This window comes from Hippopotamus amphibius, chromosome 2 (genome assembly GCF_030028045.1).
Source record: "Hippopotamus amphibius kiboko isolate mHipAmp2 chromosome 2, mHipAmp2.hap2, whole genome shotgun sequence".
Classification (NCBI taxonomy): domain Eukaryota; kingdom Metazoa; phylum Chordata; class Mammalia; order Artiodactyla; family Hippopotamidae; genus Hippopotamus; species Hippopotamus amphibius.
This window is the reverse complement of record NC_080187.1, coordinates 205,238,936-205,251,715: the sequence shown is the minus strand read 5'-3', so window position 1 is coordinate 205,251,715 and position 12,780 is coordinate 205,238,936. Positions and strand designations below refer to the sequence as shown.

The following is a 12,780-nucleotide window of genomic DNA, read 5'->3' as shown; positions in this document are numbered from 1 at the left end:
ATCTAAAGTGTATTAGGAGCTTAGTATTTTTAAGTGAATCTAAATTTTGAATTTTCTCAAGTGAGTTCTAATTTTTGGAGATTAAAAAATGTGGAGTTACTAGTATAGATGTTTTTCCTGTTTATCTTTTTTCCAGCAGTTAGTGATTTTGATCAGTGTTAAAAGGTATAAGTCATCCCCAGATTATGCTGCCATATACCTTTATTTCCCTGATTCTGCTCATCAGCTGTGCAGCTATTTGAGGGTGAAGAGATACTGTTAGGAGTTTAATTGATATAAGCTTATATACTACTTAGATCTTTCTTCATGTGTCAGTGTGTTTTTGAGAGTTAGCCCTATTATGTAGTGAGTTTTTCTTGATCAGCCAGGACTGGAGGTTTTGTGTTAATGTCATATTTAAAATTTTTTCATTGTACCATGACTGTTCAGTCCTGTCCAGCTCTTTGAGTAAATAGTTGATTGGTAATATAGTATTGTTGCAGGTGATTAGATTGATGTATTTGGGTTGGGAGGCGGGGGTGAGAGGTTGCTGCTAGCCTTTACAGTCTCTTTGTGTAAATTAAGAAAAGTCGTTCTTTCGGGGTCACTGGGGCTCGAAGGGTGTGTGTGTAGGATACCTGACGATGCTGTCCCGGGTGGTACTTTCTGCCGCCACCGCAGCAGCCCCCTCTCTGAAGAACGCAGCCCTCCTCGGTCCAGGGGTATTGCAGGCAACAAGGATCTTTCACACAGGGCAGTCAAGTCTTGCCCCTGTACCAGCTCTAACTGAATATGGAGGAAAAGTTCATTTTGGGCTGATCCCTGAGGAATTCTTCCAGTTCCTTTATCCTAAAACTGGTGTAACAGGACCCTATGTGCTCGGAACTGGGCTTATCTTATATTTACTCTCCAAAGAAATATATATGATAACTCCAGAGACCTTCTCTGCCATATCAGCAATAGGATTGCTTATCTTCGTAGTTAAAAAATATGGTGCCTCTATTGGGGAATTTACTGATAAACTCAATGAGCAAAAAATTGCCCAACTAGAAGTGAAACAGGCTTCCATCAAACAAATCCAGGATGCAGCTGATCTGGAGAAGTCGCAGCAGGCACTGGTTCAAAAGTGCCATTACCTTTTTGATGTCCAGAGGAATAACATTGCCATGGTCTTGGAGGTCACTTACCGGGAACGGCTGCATAGAGTATACAGGGAGGTAAAGAATCGCCTGGACTGTCACATTTCTGTGCAGAATATGATGCGTCAAAAGGAAAAAGAGCACATGATAAACTGGGTGGAGAAGCACGTGGTACAGAGCATCTCTGCACAGCAAGAGAAGGAGACAATTGCCAAGTGCATTGCAGATCTAAAGCTGCTCGCAAAGAAGGCTCAAGCACAGCCAGTTCTGTAAATGCATCTATCCTAATTGAGACAGCTAGAAACAGTTGACTGACTAAATGGAAACTAGGCTATGTGACAAAATCTCTCTGTATTGCTGTCTACTGAAGTTACACTTTCCCTTTCCTAAAAATGAAAAGTTTGTTTCATATAATGAGAGAATTAAAACAATCTATTGGCCAGTAAGATGTTTCTCTCATCCTTCTTGCTCTGCATTTTGAGTTATTCCATGATCACTTTTGACTAAGCAGTTTGCTTTGAATAAAACTTGGTACCTAACTAAAAATTATCAAGTTACAGTTTAAATTTGAATTAATTCAACCATCTTGTAATAAAGTGACAGTGGAAACGAAGTTTTTCAAGATGCATTAAAAAAAAAAAAGAAAAGAAAAGTCGTCCTCTCTGGGTAGAAGTCAGTTTGTGGCTTGGCCCAACAGGGCTTAGGCTTTATTTCAGCACTGTCTTGACCTTTTAACCAGGAACCCTTGTCCAGGGCAAAACCTCTGCAACTATACATGGCACTTCTCGGATGAGTTGTAAATCAGTATCTCTGAAGTCTCTGTGTATAGGATCAAATTTGAACTCTATGTTTTAGCATCTTTGTGTTCATCAAATTCACTTTGTGTGCAATGCAGGTAGTTGTTTGTGTCTCGGCTGGATACAGACATAGTGCTTCTGTCACAGAGGATGGTGAATTATACACATGGGGTGAAGGAGACTTTGGAAGATTAGGTAAGATTTTTTAAAAATTGAAGTTATTCTCACCGGAAAATAGAAATGATGATGGTTACTGAGAAGCGGTGAGGCTAAATTTAATAGGCCGAAGACTGTCATTTATTTTTGTTAGTTTTAAGCTCAGAGGCAGATAATTTTATATAGAGAGTACCTAGATTCTGGCACTGAAATTTAAGATGAAATTAAATCTAGCAAGTATTTACTACTTTGAGCAGGCACTGTAGGATTTCAGGGACAAGAAAGATACCATCCTGAAGTGATCCTGAAGTGTGTACTCTAGGATGTAGTGAAAACAAGTTGATATTAACATGATACTAGACAGCATTAGATAAGTGCTGTGAAAGGAGCATAGTAGAATGTTCTACTGATTCACTGAAGGGACTGGAAACCTCATGTTGGGAGCAGCCTAGAAGATTAGATGAGAAGATATTAGAGATGATTCTGTTTTTCATATTTAATTGTACTTTAAAAATACCTCAGTTCTGTTTAATAACATGTAATGTTTATTCTACCTGTGAAGTAATGGCCTAAAGAAAAAGAGTTAACGTTATTTCTTTGCTGTTGTGTGTGTTTTATCCAAGGTCACGGTGACAGTAATAGCCGTAACATTCCAACGTTAGTAAAAGACATTAGCAATGTAGGAGAGGTTTCTTGTGGCAGTTCACATACTATTGCTTTATCTAAAGATGGGAGAACTGTATGGTCTTTTGGAGGAGGAGACAATGGTATGTAAAAAATTATTTATTGATAGCTTTGGCCTTTTTTCCTTGAGTTTTAAAAAATTTTATTTTTCAGTTACACAAGCCTAGTGTAGAAAAACTCAACCGTTTCTACAAATGTTACTATAAACATTGTTAAAATTTTGGGAGATGTCTAAATATATATGCATTTATATAAAATTGTACATATATTTCTACATAGATGTATAAAAAACCCAAAGCAGGCTTATATATACCATGGATACTGTCTTATAACCTGTTGGTTTGTATCTAACAGTATCTTATGGATATCTTTCTACGTCAACAAACATGGCTCTACATTTTTCTTTTCAGTGGCTCAAAGTATTCGTTCCTGTGATTGTAGCAAAACTTAAAAACAATTTATTATTGTTGAGTATTTAGATGGTTTCCAGTTTTTTTCAGTATTAAAAACAGTACCATGAATGACTAAATCTTTTTCTACTTTACTTAGTCATTCCCACCAGTGATGTAAGAATGCTCACCTCCCCATAGCTCTCAACAATACTGGCTATTGAAATTAACATAATTTAAAAAATAATTTCACTAGTGAAAATGGTATTTAATTTGTATTTCCTTTTTAGTGAGGTTGTTGACCATTTGTTTTTCTTCTTTGGTGATTTGCCAAGTTTTCTATTTGGTGAATTATTGAGTCTTAAAAAAATTAAAAATAATTATATATGTAAACATTCTTGTATAAGGACCTGTTTACTATATCAGCAAATTTGAAGTTAGAAGTATGACCATTAAAGAGGAGAAAGATAGCAAATTAATTTTCCATATCTCTCTTAAAGTGGTTTTAATTGCTTGAAATTAAAATTCAGAGAACTATTATTTATTGGTTGTTTCTTTCTTTAACAAAACCATTCATTTGTTAACATCTTCTGCTGTCAGAAACTTTGAGCTTTCTAACATGTGGACAATCTGTCAGGTTAGTAGTGATGGAAAGATTAGTGATATTTATCAGCATTAATTCTTAGAAAAACAATAGAGTTTCTTTAAAACAAGTAAATTGTTTACCTTGAATGTATTTGTTTTTATAGGCAAACTTGGCCATGGTGATACCAACAGAGTGTATAAACCTAAAGTTATTGAAGCTTTACAAGGAATGTTTATTCGCAAAGTTTGTGCTGGAAGTCAGTCTTCACTTGCTTTGACATCAACAGGACAGGTAGGACTAAGAGATGAGTGAGCATAAAAGGTTTAGAGCATTTCAGAGGGCCAGGTGACTAAAAAGTAATAATCATATTTAAATTTTAAAGTTAAAAAATACATTTTAAAGTTAATCTACTGAAATGAAATACTTTTTCCTGTTTGAAGAAGTTGAGTATCTGAGAAGGAACCAGGTTTTCTGACCTGGCCTGTGTGAGCCAGATAAACTTACTGTTAACCCTGTGTTCTTTGTATTAAGATGGTTTTAAAAAAGCTTTTAGCACTAAGCACCCCTTAAATCTTTTCCTAAAAATCATGAATAGTGGGGGAAAGTGAGAATAGTGGAACCTGTGATAAGAACTAAGAAGGCAAGAAGGTGATCAGAAGAGAGGGCAAGGAGAACGTTTTCAGGTGGAAAATAATCTCAGAGGGTTAGATGGTTAGGTGTTTCTGGAAAAGGGTTACTCAGGCTTAGGATAGTCAGAATTGTATAATCCCTTTATAAACTTGTGGTTTTCTTCATACATATTTTGACTTCCCTCTGTTTGTTTGTTTGTTAATGATGGAGAGGGTCCAGGTATGGTGATAGACTGACAGTAATTTTGCTCCTTATGTCAGTCAGCGATGACAGTGAAAAAGTGAGCTGAGCATTCATTGTCTCACATGTAGGAATCTATTATGTGCCAGGCAATGGTATAAAAATGTTTCTGACATTCACATGGCAGATGAGTAGCAAAGCTGAAATTAGCATATAATTTAATTACTTTTAAAAGACTGGAATGCCTTGTCTTAAATTCTGACTCAAAACTTTATCAATTTGTATTTAATTATGTTAGTCATTTGTTACAATGCTGGTTGCTGTCTTAAAATTGAAACCCTCTATTTTACATCTTTCTCACTGTGAGTTTTGTGGTAGGAATCCATGAATTGAAGCCAAAAGATACTCACTTATTTGATATATAGCCACTGGCAAATCACAACCCTTCCTTGAAAATCTTGTGCTTCTTTTTTATGAGAGGGGTAATAACTTCTGCTTTGAATGATTGTGTAAGATAATTATTTGAATTAAAAGTTTCTATAACAACAAAAAATTATTATTTAGTATCAAACCATAGTCTTATTTAATAGATTATATTTATTCCTAAACAATGTAAGTTGTTAACCTACTATCTCAGGATATTATGTGTAGTGTATTTCTCTTTGTTTCAGGTCTATGCTTGGGGCTGTGGAGCTTGTCTAGGTTGTGGTTCTTCAGAAGCTACTGCACTGAGACCCAAGCTTATTGAAGAACTGGCTGCCACAAGAATAGTTGATATTTCTATTGGAGACAGTCATTGTTTGGCTCTTTCTCATGGTAAGATCATTTGTGTTTGTTTGTTTGTTTGTTTTTTTATAAATTTATTTAATTTATTTATTGGCTGAGTTGGGTCTTCGTTGCTGCACACAGGCTTTCTCTAGTTGCTGAGAGCAGGGGCTACGCTTCATTGTGGTGCGTAGGCTCCTCATTATAGTGGAGCACGGGCCCTAGGTGCGTGGGCTTCAATAGTTGCAGCACATGGGCTCAGTAGTTGTGGCTCACGGGCTCTAGAGCACAGGCTCAATAGTTGTGGCGCACAGGCTTAGTTGCTCTGTGGCATGTGGAATCTTCCCAGAGCAGGGCTCGAACCCGTGTCCCCTGCATTGGCAGGCAGATTCTTCACCACTGCGCCACCTAGGAAGTCCCAAGATCATTTGTTTTTTAAGAAATAGTATTAAATATTACCTTCCATAAATATTTTACATTTAGATTTGGCTTTTCTTTTGTTCTCTATGTTTTGTTTTTAGATAATGAAGTTTATGCCTGGGGCAATAACTCAATGGGGCAGTGTGGCCAAGGAAATTCCACAGGTCCTATTACTAAACCAAAGAAAGTGAGTGGCTTAGATGGAATAGCTATTCAGCAGATCTCTGCTGGAACATCGCATAGTCTGGCATGGACTGCTCTTCCTAGGGACAGGTAAGTGTGCCCATTTTTTAAATTTCTCATGTTTTATTAACAGCAGAAACACTAATAAAAGCAGAAATAATTATACTTTGTTCATAAAATACCTTCCTAAATATTTCTAACATTGATCTTCTAGTATTGATATTTTATTTCTTTCGATTTGAATGTTGAGGTTATATATGTTTCATAAGCAAGATGTTATACCATATATTAAGATACTATCTTAATTTGTGTCATTTAAACATTCTGAATTCCGTTTCTTGTCTCCAGATATTCAGATACTGATCTTAAAAATTGTGTCCACACATCAAGAAGAAGTTAAATTAAAATAATCAAAATCAGAATTAGGCTTTATTGCTTTTTAGTAGTGAACTAGCTTGCATGCCCTTTATCTGGTGGTTTTTTTTTGGGGGGGGGAAGCAGTGGCCATACTTTTAAACAAGGGAAGTTACTTTTTTGCAGAAATTTAGCTTTTTCCTAATGTGATAACCATATCTTTGTAGATAATCAGGTAGGTAATTTTTAGCCAATATTTGAAGATTGAATTTAAGAAAGTTTGGGGTTGTTTCAGCTATTTTCAGATGTATGTGGGCTAATTAATAATTTAGAATGTATTTAAATAATTTGCTGTTAGCATTAAATCTGCAACTTCCCACCTTGTATGTAGAAATTTGGTTCCCAAGATCTTGAAAATCTTCACAAGAGTTTTCAAGAGGTTTTCTTTTAGTAGATTTCAGTATATCACTTTACAGAGTCAGGCTATTTTTCTTATTATGAACTGTACATCTTATAGACCCTAAGAACCAGAAGGGGCTATAGTAGATCATGTGGCTTAGCCCTCTTACTTCAGGTGAATGAATATCCAGACCTTCCAAAATAAGTAGTGGTTATATATTTTCTCCTTGAAGAATTCTAGGGATGACAAATTCTTGATTTTCCTCAATTGCTAACATGAAGAGTTTTTTCACCTTTATAATCAGAAAGGTCTACTGTATATCTTGTGGACATTTTTCAACTTTAGTAATGGTTTAATTTTTGTTTTTGATCGTGTGTGAAAATTTAATGGCTTTTTCATGATTTTCTTATGCTTTCTTCTAGACAAGTTGTTGCCTGGCACCGACCTTATTGTGTAGATCTTGAAGAGAGTACCTTTTCACACCTTCGTTCATTTCTTGAGAGATACTGTGATAAAATAAACAGTGAGATTCCCCCACTCCCTTTCCCTTCATCAAGGTATGTTATATATATATGTGTATTTGTGTGTGTGCGCACATCTATTAATTACTCATTTTGAATCTTGAGTTATTTTTCTTTCTTGTTCAATTTCTCCCTTAATTATATGAAACTTCTTTATAGGCTAAAAAGGAGCTAACTTAAATGTAAAGGAAATCCAAAAAAAGAGGGGATATATGTATACGTATGGCTGATTCATTTTGCTGTACAGCAGAAACTGACACAGCAATGTAAAGCAACTTTACTCCAATAAAAAATTTTTTTTTAACTAAAAAAACGAGCTAAACTTAGGTGCTTATTGATAATAACCTTTAGGAAAAGTTATCCATAATTTCATTTCATGAATGATGTTTCTAAAATTACTGTTAGTCATAATTTGAGAAAATTTTTAAAGAGAAAAAAAGTGTTACCCAAACTAGATAGCATGTGCTCTTTTATATTTCCAGAAGTTCATAGCAGTTTATTTGATTTCAGGGAACACCACAATTTCCTCAAGCTGTGCCTGAAGCTGCTTTCAAATCACCTTGCTCTTGCACTTGCGGGAGGTGTAGCTACCAGCATTCTTGGGAGGCAGGCAGGTCCACTTCGAAATTTGCTCTTCAGACTGATGGACTCAACTGTCCCAGATGAAATCCAAGAGGTAAGAGTATAGGACTTGTAAATCTGTATCTCAGCCACATCTCTCCCTGAGGTTGTGACTCATAAATTCAGCTTCGTATTGGAAAACTTCATTTGGATGTTCTTTCCGTAACTCTTGTTTTCTTGGTGAGCGTATATTTTTTGGTTAACTTGTCCTTTAAGACAAAGGTCAGATGTCACCTCTGAGAAACCTTTCATTCCTTGCTCTCCTGCCAGGTTTGGTTTCTCTCATGTATGTTCTCATCCCATCACATTGTTTTATAGTTGTCTGCTTACAACTATGTCTATCTTTTCCACCAGAAGGTGAATTTCTGAGCACAAAGACACAATTTTATCTTTTATCTTACTTTGTATTGTGGTAAAAATGCACATAACATAAAATTTGCCATCTTAAACCATTTTTAAGTGTATAGTTCACTGGTATTAAATACATTTATACTGTTGCACAACCATCACCACCATTTATCTCCATAACTCTTTTCATCTTACAAAATTGAAATTCTGTACCCATTAAACAATAACTCCCAATTCTCCTCTCCCTTCAGCTCCTAGTAACTACCATTCTGCTTTCTTTCTGTATGATTTTGATACTCTGAGTTGTGTCATAAAAGTGGAATAATACACTTTTTTGTCACTGTCTTATTTCACTTAGCATAGTGTCATCAAGGTTTATCCATGTTAAGTAGCGTATGTCAGAATTTCCTTTTTTAAGGCTGAATACTCTTTTGTTTTTTGTTATTAAATTTTTGCTCATCTATCATTTTTATAACCTTGGATTAAGCAGTGGTTTCTTAGATATGATATCTAAAGCACAAGCAACCAAAGAAAAAAGAGATAAATTAGACTTCATCAAAATTAAAAACATTTTTATGGTGGTGCTGGAGAGGGGATGCTGAGCTGTTGGATATGAAGAATAACAGAACAGACTTTATTTACCACTTGAAACTGCTGCTTCAAGTTCAGATCAGGCAAGGAACAAACCTCGAAACAACCTACAAGACCAAAGAAGAGTAGATTTAAGTTGAAGACATAACACTTGATCTGAAACAAGAAGTTTGTTCCTACTCAACAGCTTTGAACACTTCCCAACCCTGCTAATAGTCTTTCTTTAAAAAAATTAAAAACATTTATGCTTCAAAGGACATTATCAAGAAAATGAAAATATAACTCACAGAATGGGAGTAATATTTGTAAATCATATGTCTCATAAGATTCTAGTTTTCAGAATATATAAAGGAGCCTTACAACTTAACAATAAAAAAGACAAATAACCCAATCAAAAAAGGAGTCAAGAATCTGAGTAGACATGCCTCCAAAGAAGATATTCATAAGACCAGTAAGCACATGAAAAAATGTTCTTCATTAGGCATAAGGGAAATGCAAAGTAGAATCACAGTGAGATACTGCTTCATGCCCACTAAATGGCTATAATCAGAAAGACTGGTAATAGCAAGCATTGGTGAAGATGTAGAGAAATTGGAACCCTCAGGCATTGCTAATGGGAATGTAAAATGGTACAGCCACTTTGGAAAACAGGTTAGTTCTGTAAATAGTTAAACAGAGTTACCGCATAATACAGCAATTCCACACCTAGGTCTATATCCAAGAGAATATAAAACATGTCGACAGCAAAACTTGTACATGAATGTTCATAACAGTATTATTCATTGTAGCCAAAAAGTGGAAACAAACAAATGTCTGTCAACTTGTGAAGGTATGAGCAAAATGTGGTGTGTCCATTCAATGTAATATTATTCAACCATAAAAGGGAATGAAGTACTGATGTAAACTACAACATAAGTGAACCTTGTAAACACTATGCTAAGTGAAAGAAGCCAGACACAAAAGGTCACATACTGTATGATTCCATATATATGAAATGTGCAGAGTAGGCAAATCCATAGAGACACAAAGTAGATTAATTGGTTATCAGGGGTTTTGGGGGAGGGAGAGAAGGGAAGTGACTGCTTGCTAATGGGCACAGATTTCTTTTTGGAATGATGAAAATGTCCTAAAATTAGATAGTGGTGATGGTTGCACAACTCTGTGAACATGCTAAAACCTGCTGAATTTTATACCTTCAAAAGGTAAATTTTATGACATGAATTATATGTCAATTTAAAAAAAAGCAAAAATGATACAGTGATTTTCCAACTAGAGGGACAAATCCCTGGGATGTAGGTAGAAGGAATATTAACCTGGAAGTGAATGGGAACTTTGAGGACTAAACATCATCAGGAACGAGGTAGTACAATATTTTTGAATGGTTGAAAAGCATTGGAGTAAAATAAGGAAAGTAAACTTAAATTATTTTTATAATTGCATATTAATTCCTTGAGTCTTCTTGGTAGCTACTCCTTAGGAGAATCCTTAGGAGGTGGATTCTCTCAGGATGTGTACAGGGCTGTTTCTGTTTCCTGTTTCTTTATCCCTGAAACTTCAGTGATTTATCTTTTTGCAGCAGTCCAGTGCTACTGCTGGTTTTTTTGTGTTTCTTCCTTTATTTCGAACCAATTGTAGACTTAAGGAAAAGTTATGTAAGTAATAGAGTTTTCACGTATGTCTCACCCAGCTTCCCCTAATGCTGATGTCTTACATAACTACAGTACAATTATCAAAACCAAGAAATCAACATTGGTTTAATACTGTTAATTAAACACATTAGAAATTTTATCAGTTTTTTGCTGATGTCCTTGCTCTTTCGCAGGATCCTATTCCGGATCCCATATTGCATTTGTTATTTCTCCTTACTCTCCTGCACTGTGTAACAGTTCCTCATTCTTTCATGACCTGGACATTTTATAAGTACTGATCAGTTATTTTATTGAATATCTCTCAGTTATTTTTCATGATTTGGACTGAGGTTATGCACTGCTGGCAAGAATACCACGGAAATGATGTGTCCTCAGAACATCATATCACAGGTTTCAAAATATTGATATGTCTTATTACTGGAGATTTTGGCCTTGATCACTTGGTTAAGGTGGTGTCTGCTGAATTTTCTACATAAATCAGTAACTTCTAAGAGAGGGTAGATAGAAAATACATTCTTTGAGAATATACTCACACTTAAGTAGTTTGCGAATTGAATATCTTCATGAATAGTTGAGGCATAGTATTCTAAATTGGAAATCATTTTCCCATAAGAATTGTGAAGTCATCTTCTAGCTTTCAGGTTGTTACTCAGAAAATCGCTATTCAAATTTTTGATCCTTTTATGAAAATCTTTTTCTCTCTGGATTCTATAGCAAGTTCTACTTGTCCTCTCTGTCCTCACATTTTAAAATGATGTGAACTGATGTGGGTCCTATTTAATCCATCGTCGTGTATATTTGGGTAGACTCTTAATTTGGAAACTCGTAGCCTTCAGTGTTAAGAAATTATCATGAAGTGTATTGTTGATTTCCTCTTCATTGTTTTCTGTGTTTTCTCTCTCTCTCTGGAACTCATTATTGGGATAATAGACCTCCTGGACCAGTCCTGTTAATTTTCTTATGTTTTCTTTCCTGTTTTCCATTTTTTCTCCCCTACTTTACAAGAAATATAATTTTTATATTCTAACCCTCCTGTTGAGGCTTTTATTTCTTATATCATATTTTTAATTTATAAGCGCTCCTCTCTTAATCATTGAATATTTCTTTTCTTCTAATTCAAGACCCTTATTTTAGTTATAAAGAAGCTATGACCCAGGGAAGTTATGAAGCCTGAGATTATATAGCTATTTTTTATGCTGTTCCTACTACCTGGACCTTTATTTGGCTAAGGCCTGCTGATTTTTCAATTTTTAACCTAAATGCCTAATCCTCAGGGAGACCCTCCATGAGGAACCCATAGACCATGTTAATTGCCTTTATGTATGGGTGCTTACTCAAGTTTGCACTTCCTTTTACTTTCTCTGTGTGACTCCTTTCACAGTTAAAGTTACTTAGTCAGAATCTCTTTTTCCTACTAGACTATATGCTTATGAAAGCAGGGCTTTTTGGTTGGTTTTTGCATTCCCAGCACTTTGCAAAGAGCTTTATCAGACTCAACACTAAATACTTATTGTGCAGTGATTACCTATTTAGTGGCAAATCCAAAATATATGTTCTGGTCATCTTTTTTTTTTTTTTTTTTTTTTTGATGGCAGCAGTGCATAAAGATATATTTTGTGTCAGTAGTGGGGAAGGGAGACCACATCTATAGAAAAGCAAAGTTTTATACAAACAAGATTAGTACAAATAAAGATGTTAACAATAATCCCCAAAGTAAATATTAAAAACTTAAAAATATGCAGTAAAATAAACAGTAAGGGAATTAAATTCTTCACTGTTCTAGTCTTCTTAAAGACATCTTAAAGAAGGACTTGCTTTCTTTTATTCACGAGCCTCCTCCTTTAGACTTCCATAATCCACCTTCTTTAGACTTCTTTGATCTTAATAGTCAGTGGATTTATGTTTTATGTGTGTCTATTAAAAAGATAAGAACCAGGCCAAATAAATACACTTTTCTTTTTTTTATATTAGGTAGTAATTGAAACTCTGTCAGTGGGAGCAACCATGCTGTTACCTCCATTACGAGAACGTATGGAATTACTTCATTCTCTTTTACCCCAAGGACCTGATAGATGGGAAAGCTTATCTAAAGGACAGGTGAGCCTTTGCATGGTATCTAAGTAAACCAGTACTATAATACAAAACAAACAAAAAAATAGACTCAGAGGGATATAAAGCTTATCAGTTGCCACGTGTTCATGGAATAATACCGATGAGTCTAGTAAATCCTAGTATTTAATGTTTTCTGCTGAAAGAGTTTCCAGACTTCTAATGACAGTGAAGCAAGTGATAACTTATTAAATGATTTGGAGCTAATTATTAAAATTATGTCTAATTTTTCCAATGTTGTTTACACTGTCAAACCAGAGATCTTTTAGTTTATTTTTT

General features: G+C 35.1%; 2 protein-coding genes across 16 annotated transcripts in view; both read left to right on the top strand.

Moving 5' to 3' along the window:
- The window catches only part of HERC1 (HECT and RLD domain containing E3 ubiquitin protein ligase family member 1), a 210,247-nt gene that overhangs the window by 77,148 nt on the left and 120,319 nt on the right, over positions 1-12,780 (top strand). For all 15 annotated transcript variants that reach the window (XR_009051410.1, XM_057722762.1, XM_057722765.1 and 12 more), the window contains 8 exons: positions 2,014-2,110; positions 2,695-2,838; positions 3,894-4,021; positions 5,212-5,356; positions 5,827-5,998; positions 7,085-7,219; positions 7,694-7,859; positions 12,364-12,489. Coding sequence is in view for 14 of the 15 variants with exons in the window: in XM_057722762.1 (XP_057578745.1) it covers positions 2,014-2,110; positions 2,695-2,838; positions 3,894-4,021; positions 5,212-5,356; positions 5,827-5,998; positions 7,085-7,219; positions 7,694-7,859; positions 12,364-12,489 (1,113 nt within the window). In the remaining variant the exon portion in view is untranslated. The remainder of the gene's footprint in view (positions 1-2,013; positions 2,111-2,694; positions 2,839-3,893; positions 4,022-5,211; positions 5,357-5,826; positions 5,999-7,084; positions 7,220-7,693; positions 7,860-12,363; positions 12,490-12,780) is intronic.
- LOC130845494 (ATP synthase F(0) complex subunit B1, mitochondrial-like) lies at positions 570-1,728 on the top strand. Its single transcript, XM_057722777.1, has one exon. The coding sequence runs from the start codon at positions 624-626 to the stop codon at positions 1,389-1,391; it is 768 nt and encodes a 255-aa protein (XP_057578760.1). The 5' UTR covers positions 570-623; the 3' UTR covers positions 1,392-1,728.

What these genes read in the sequence shown, in the direction of transcription:
- LOC130845494 (XM_057722777.1), top strand. Translation starts at nt 624, where the DNA reads ATGCTGTCCCGGGTGGTACTTTCTGCCGCCACCGCAGCAGCCCCCTCT.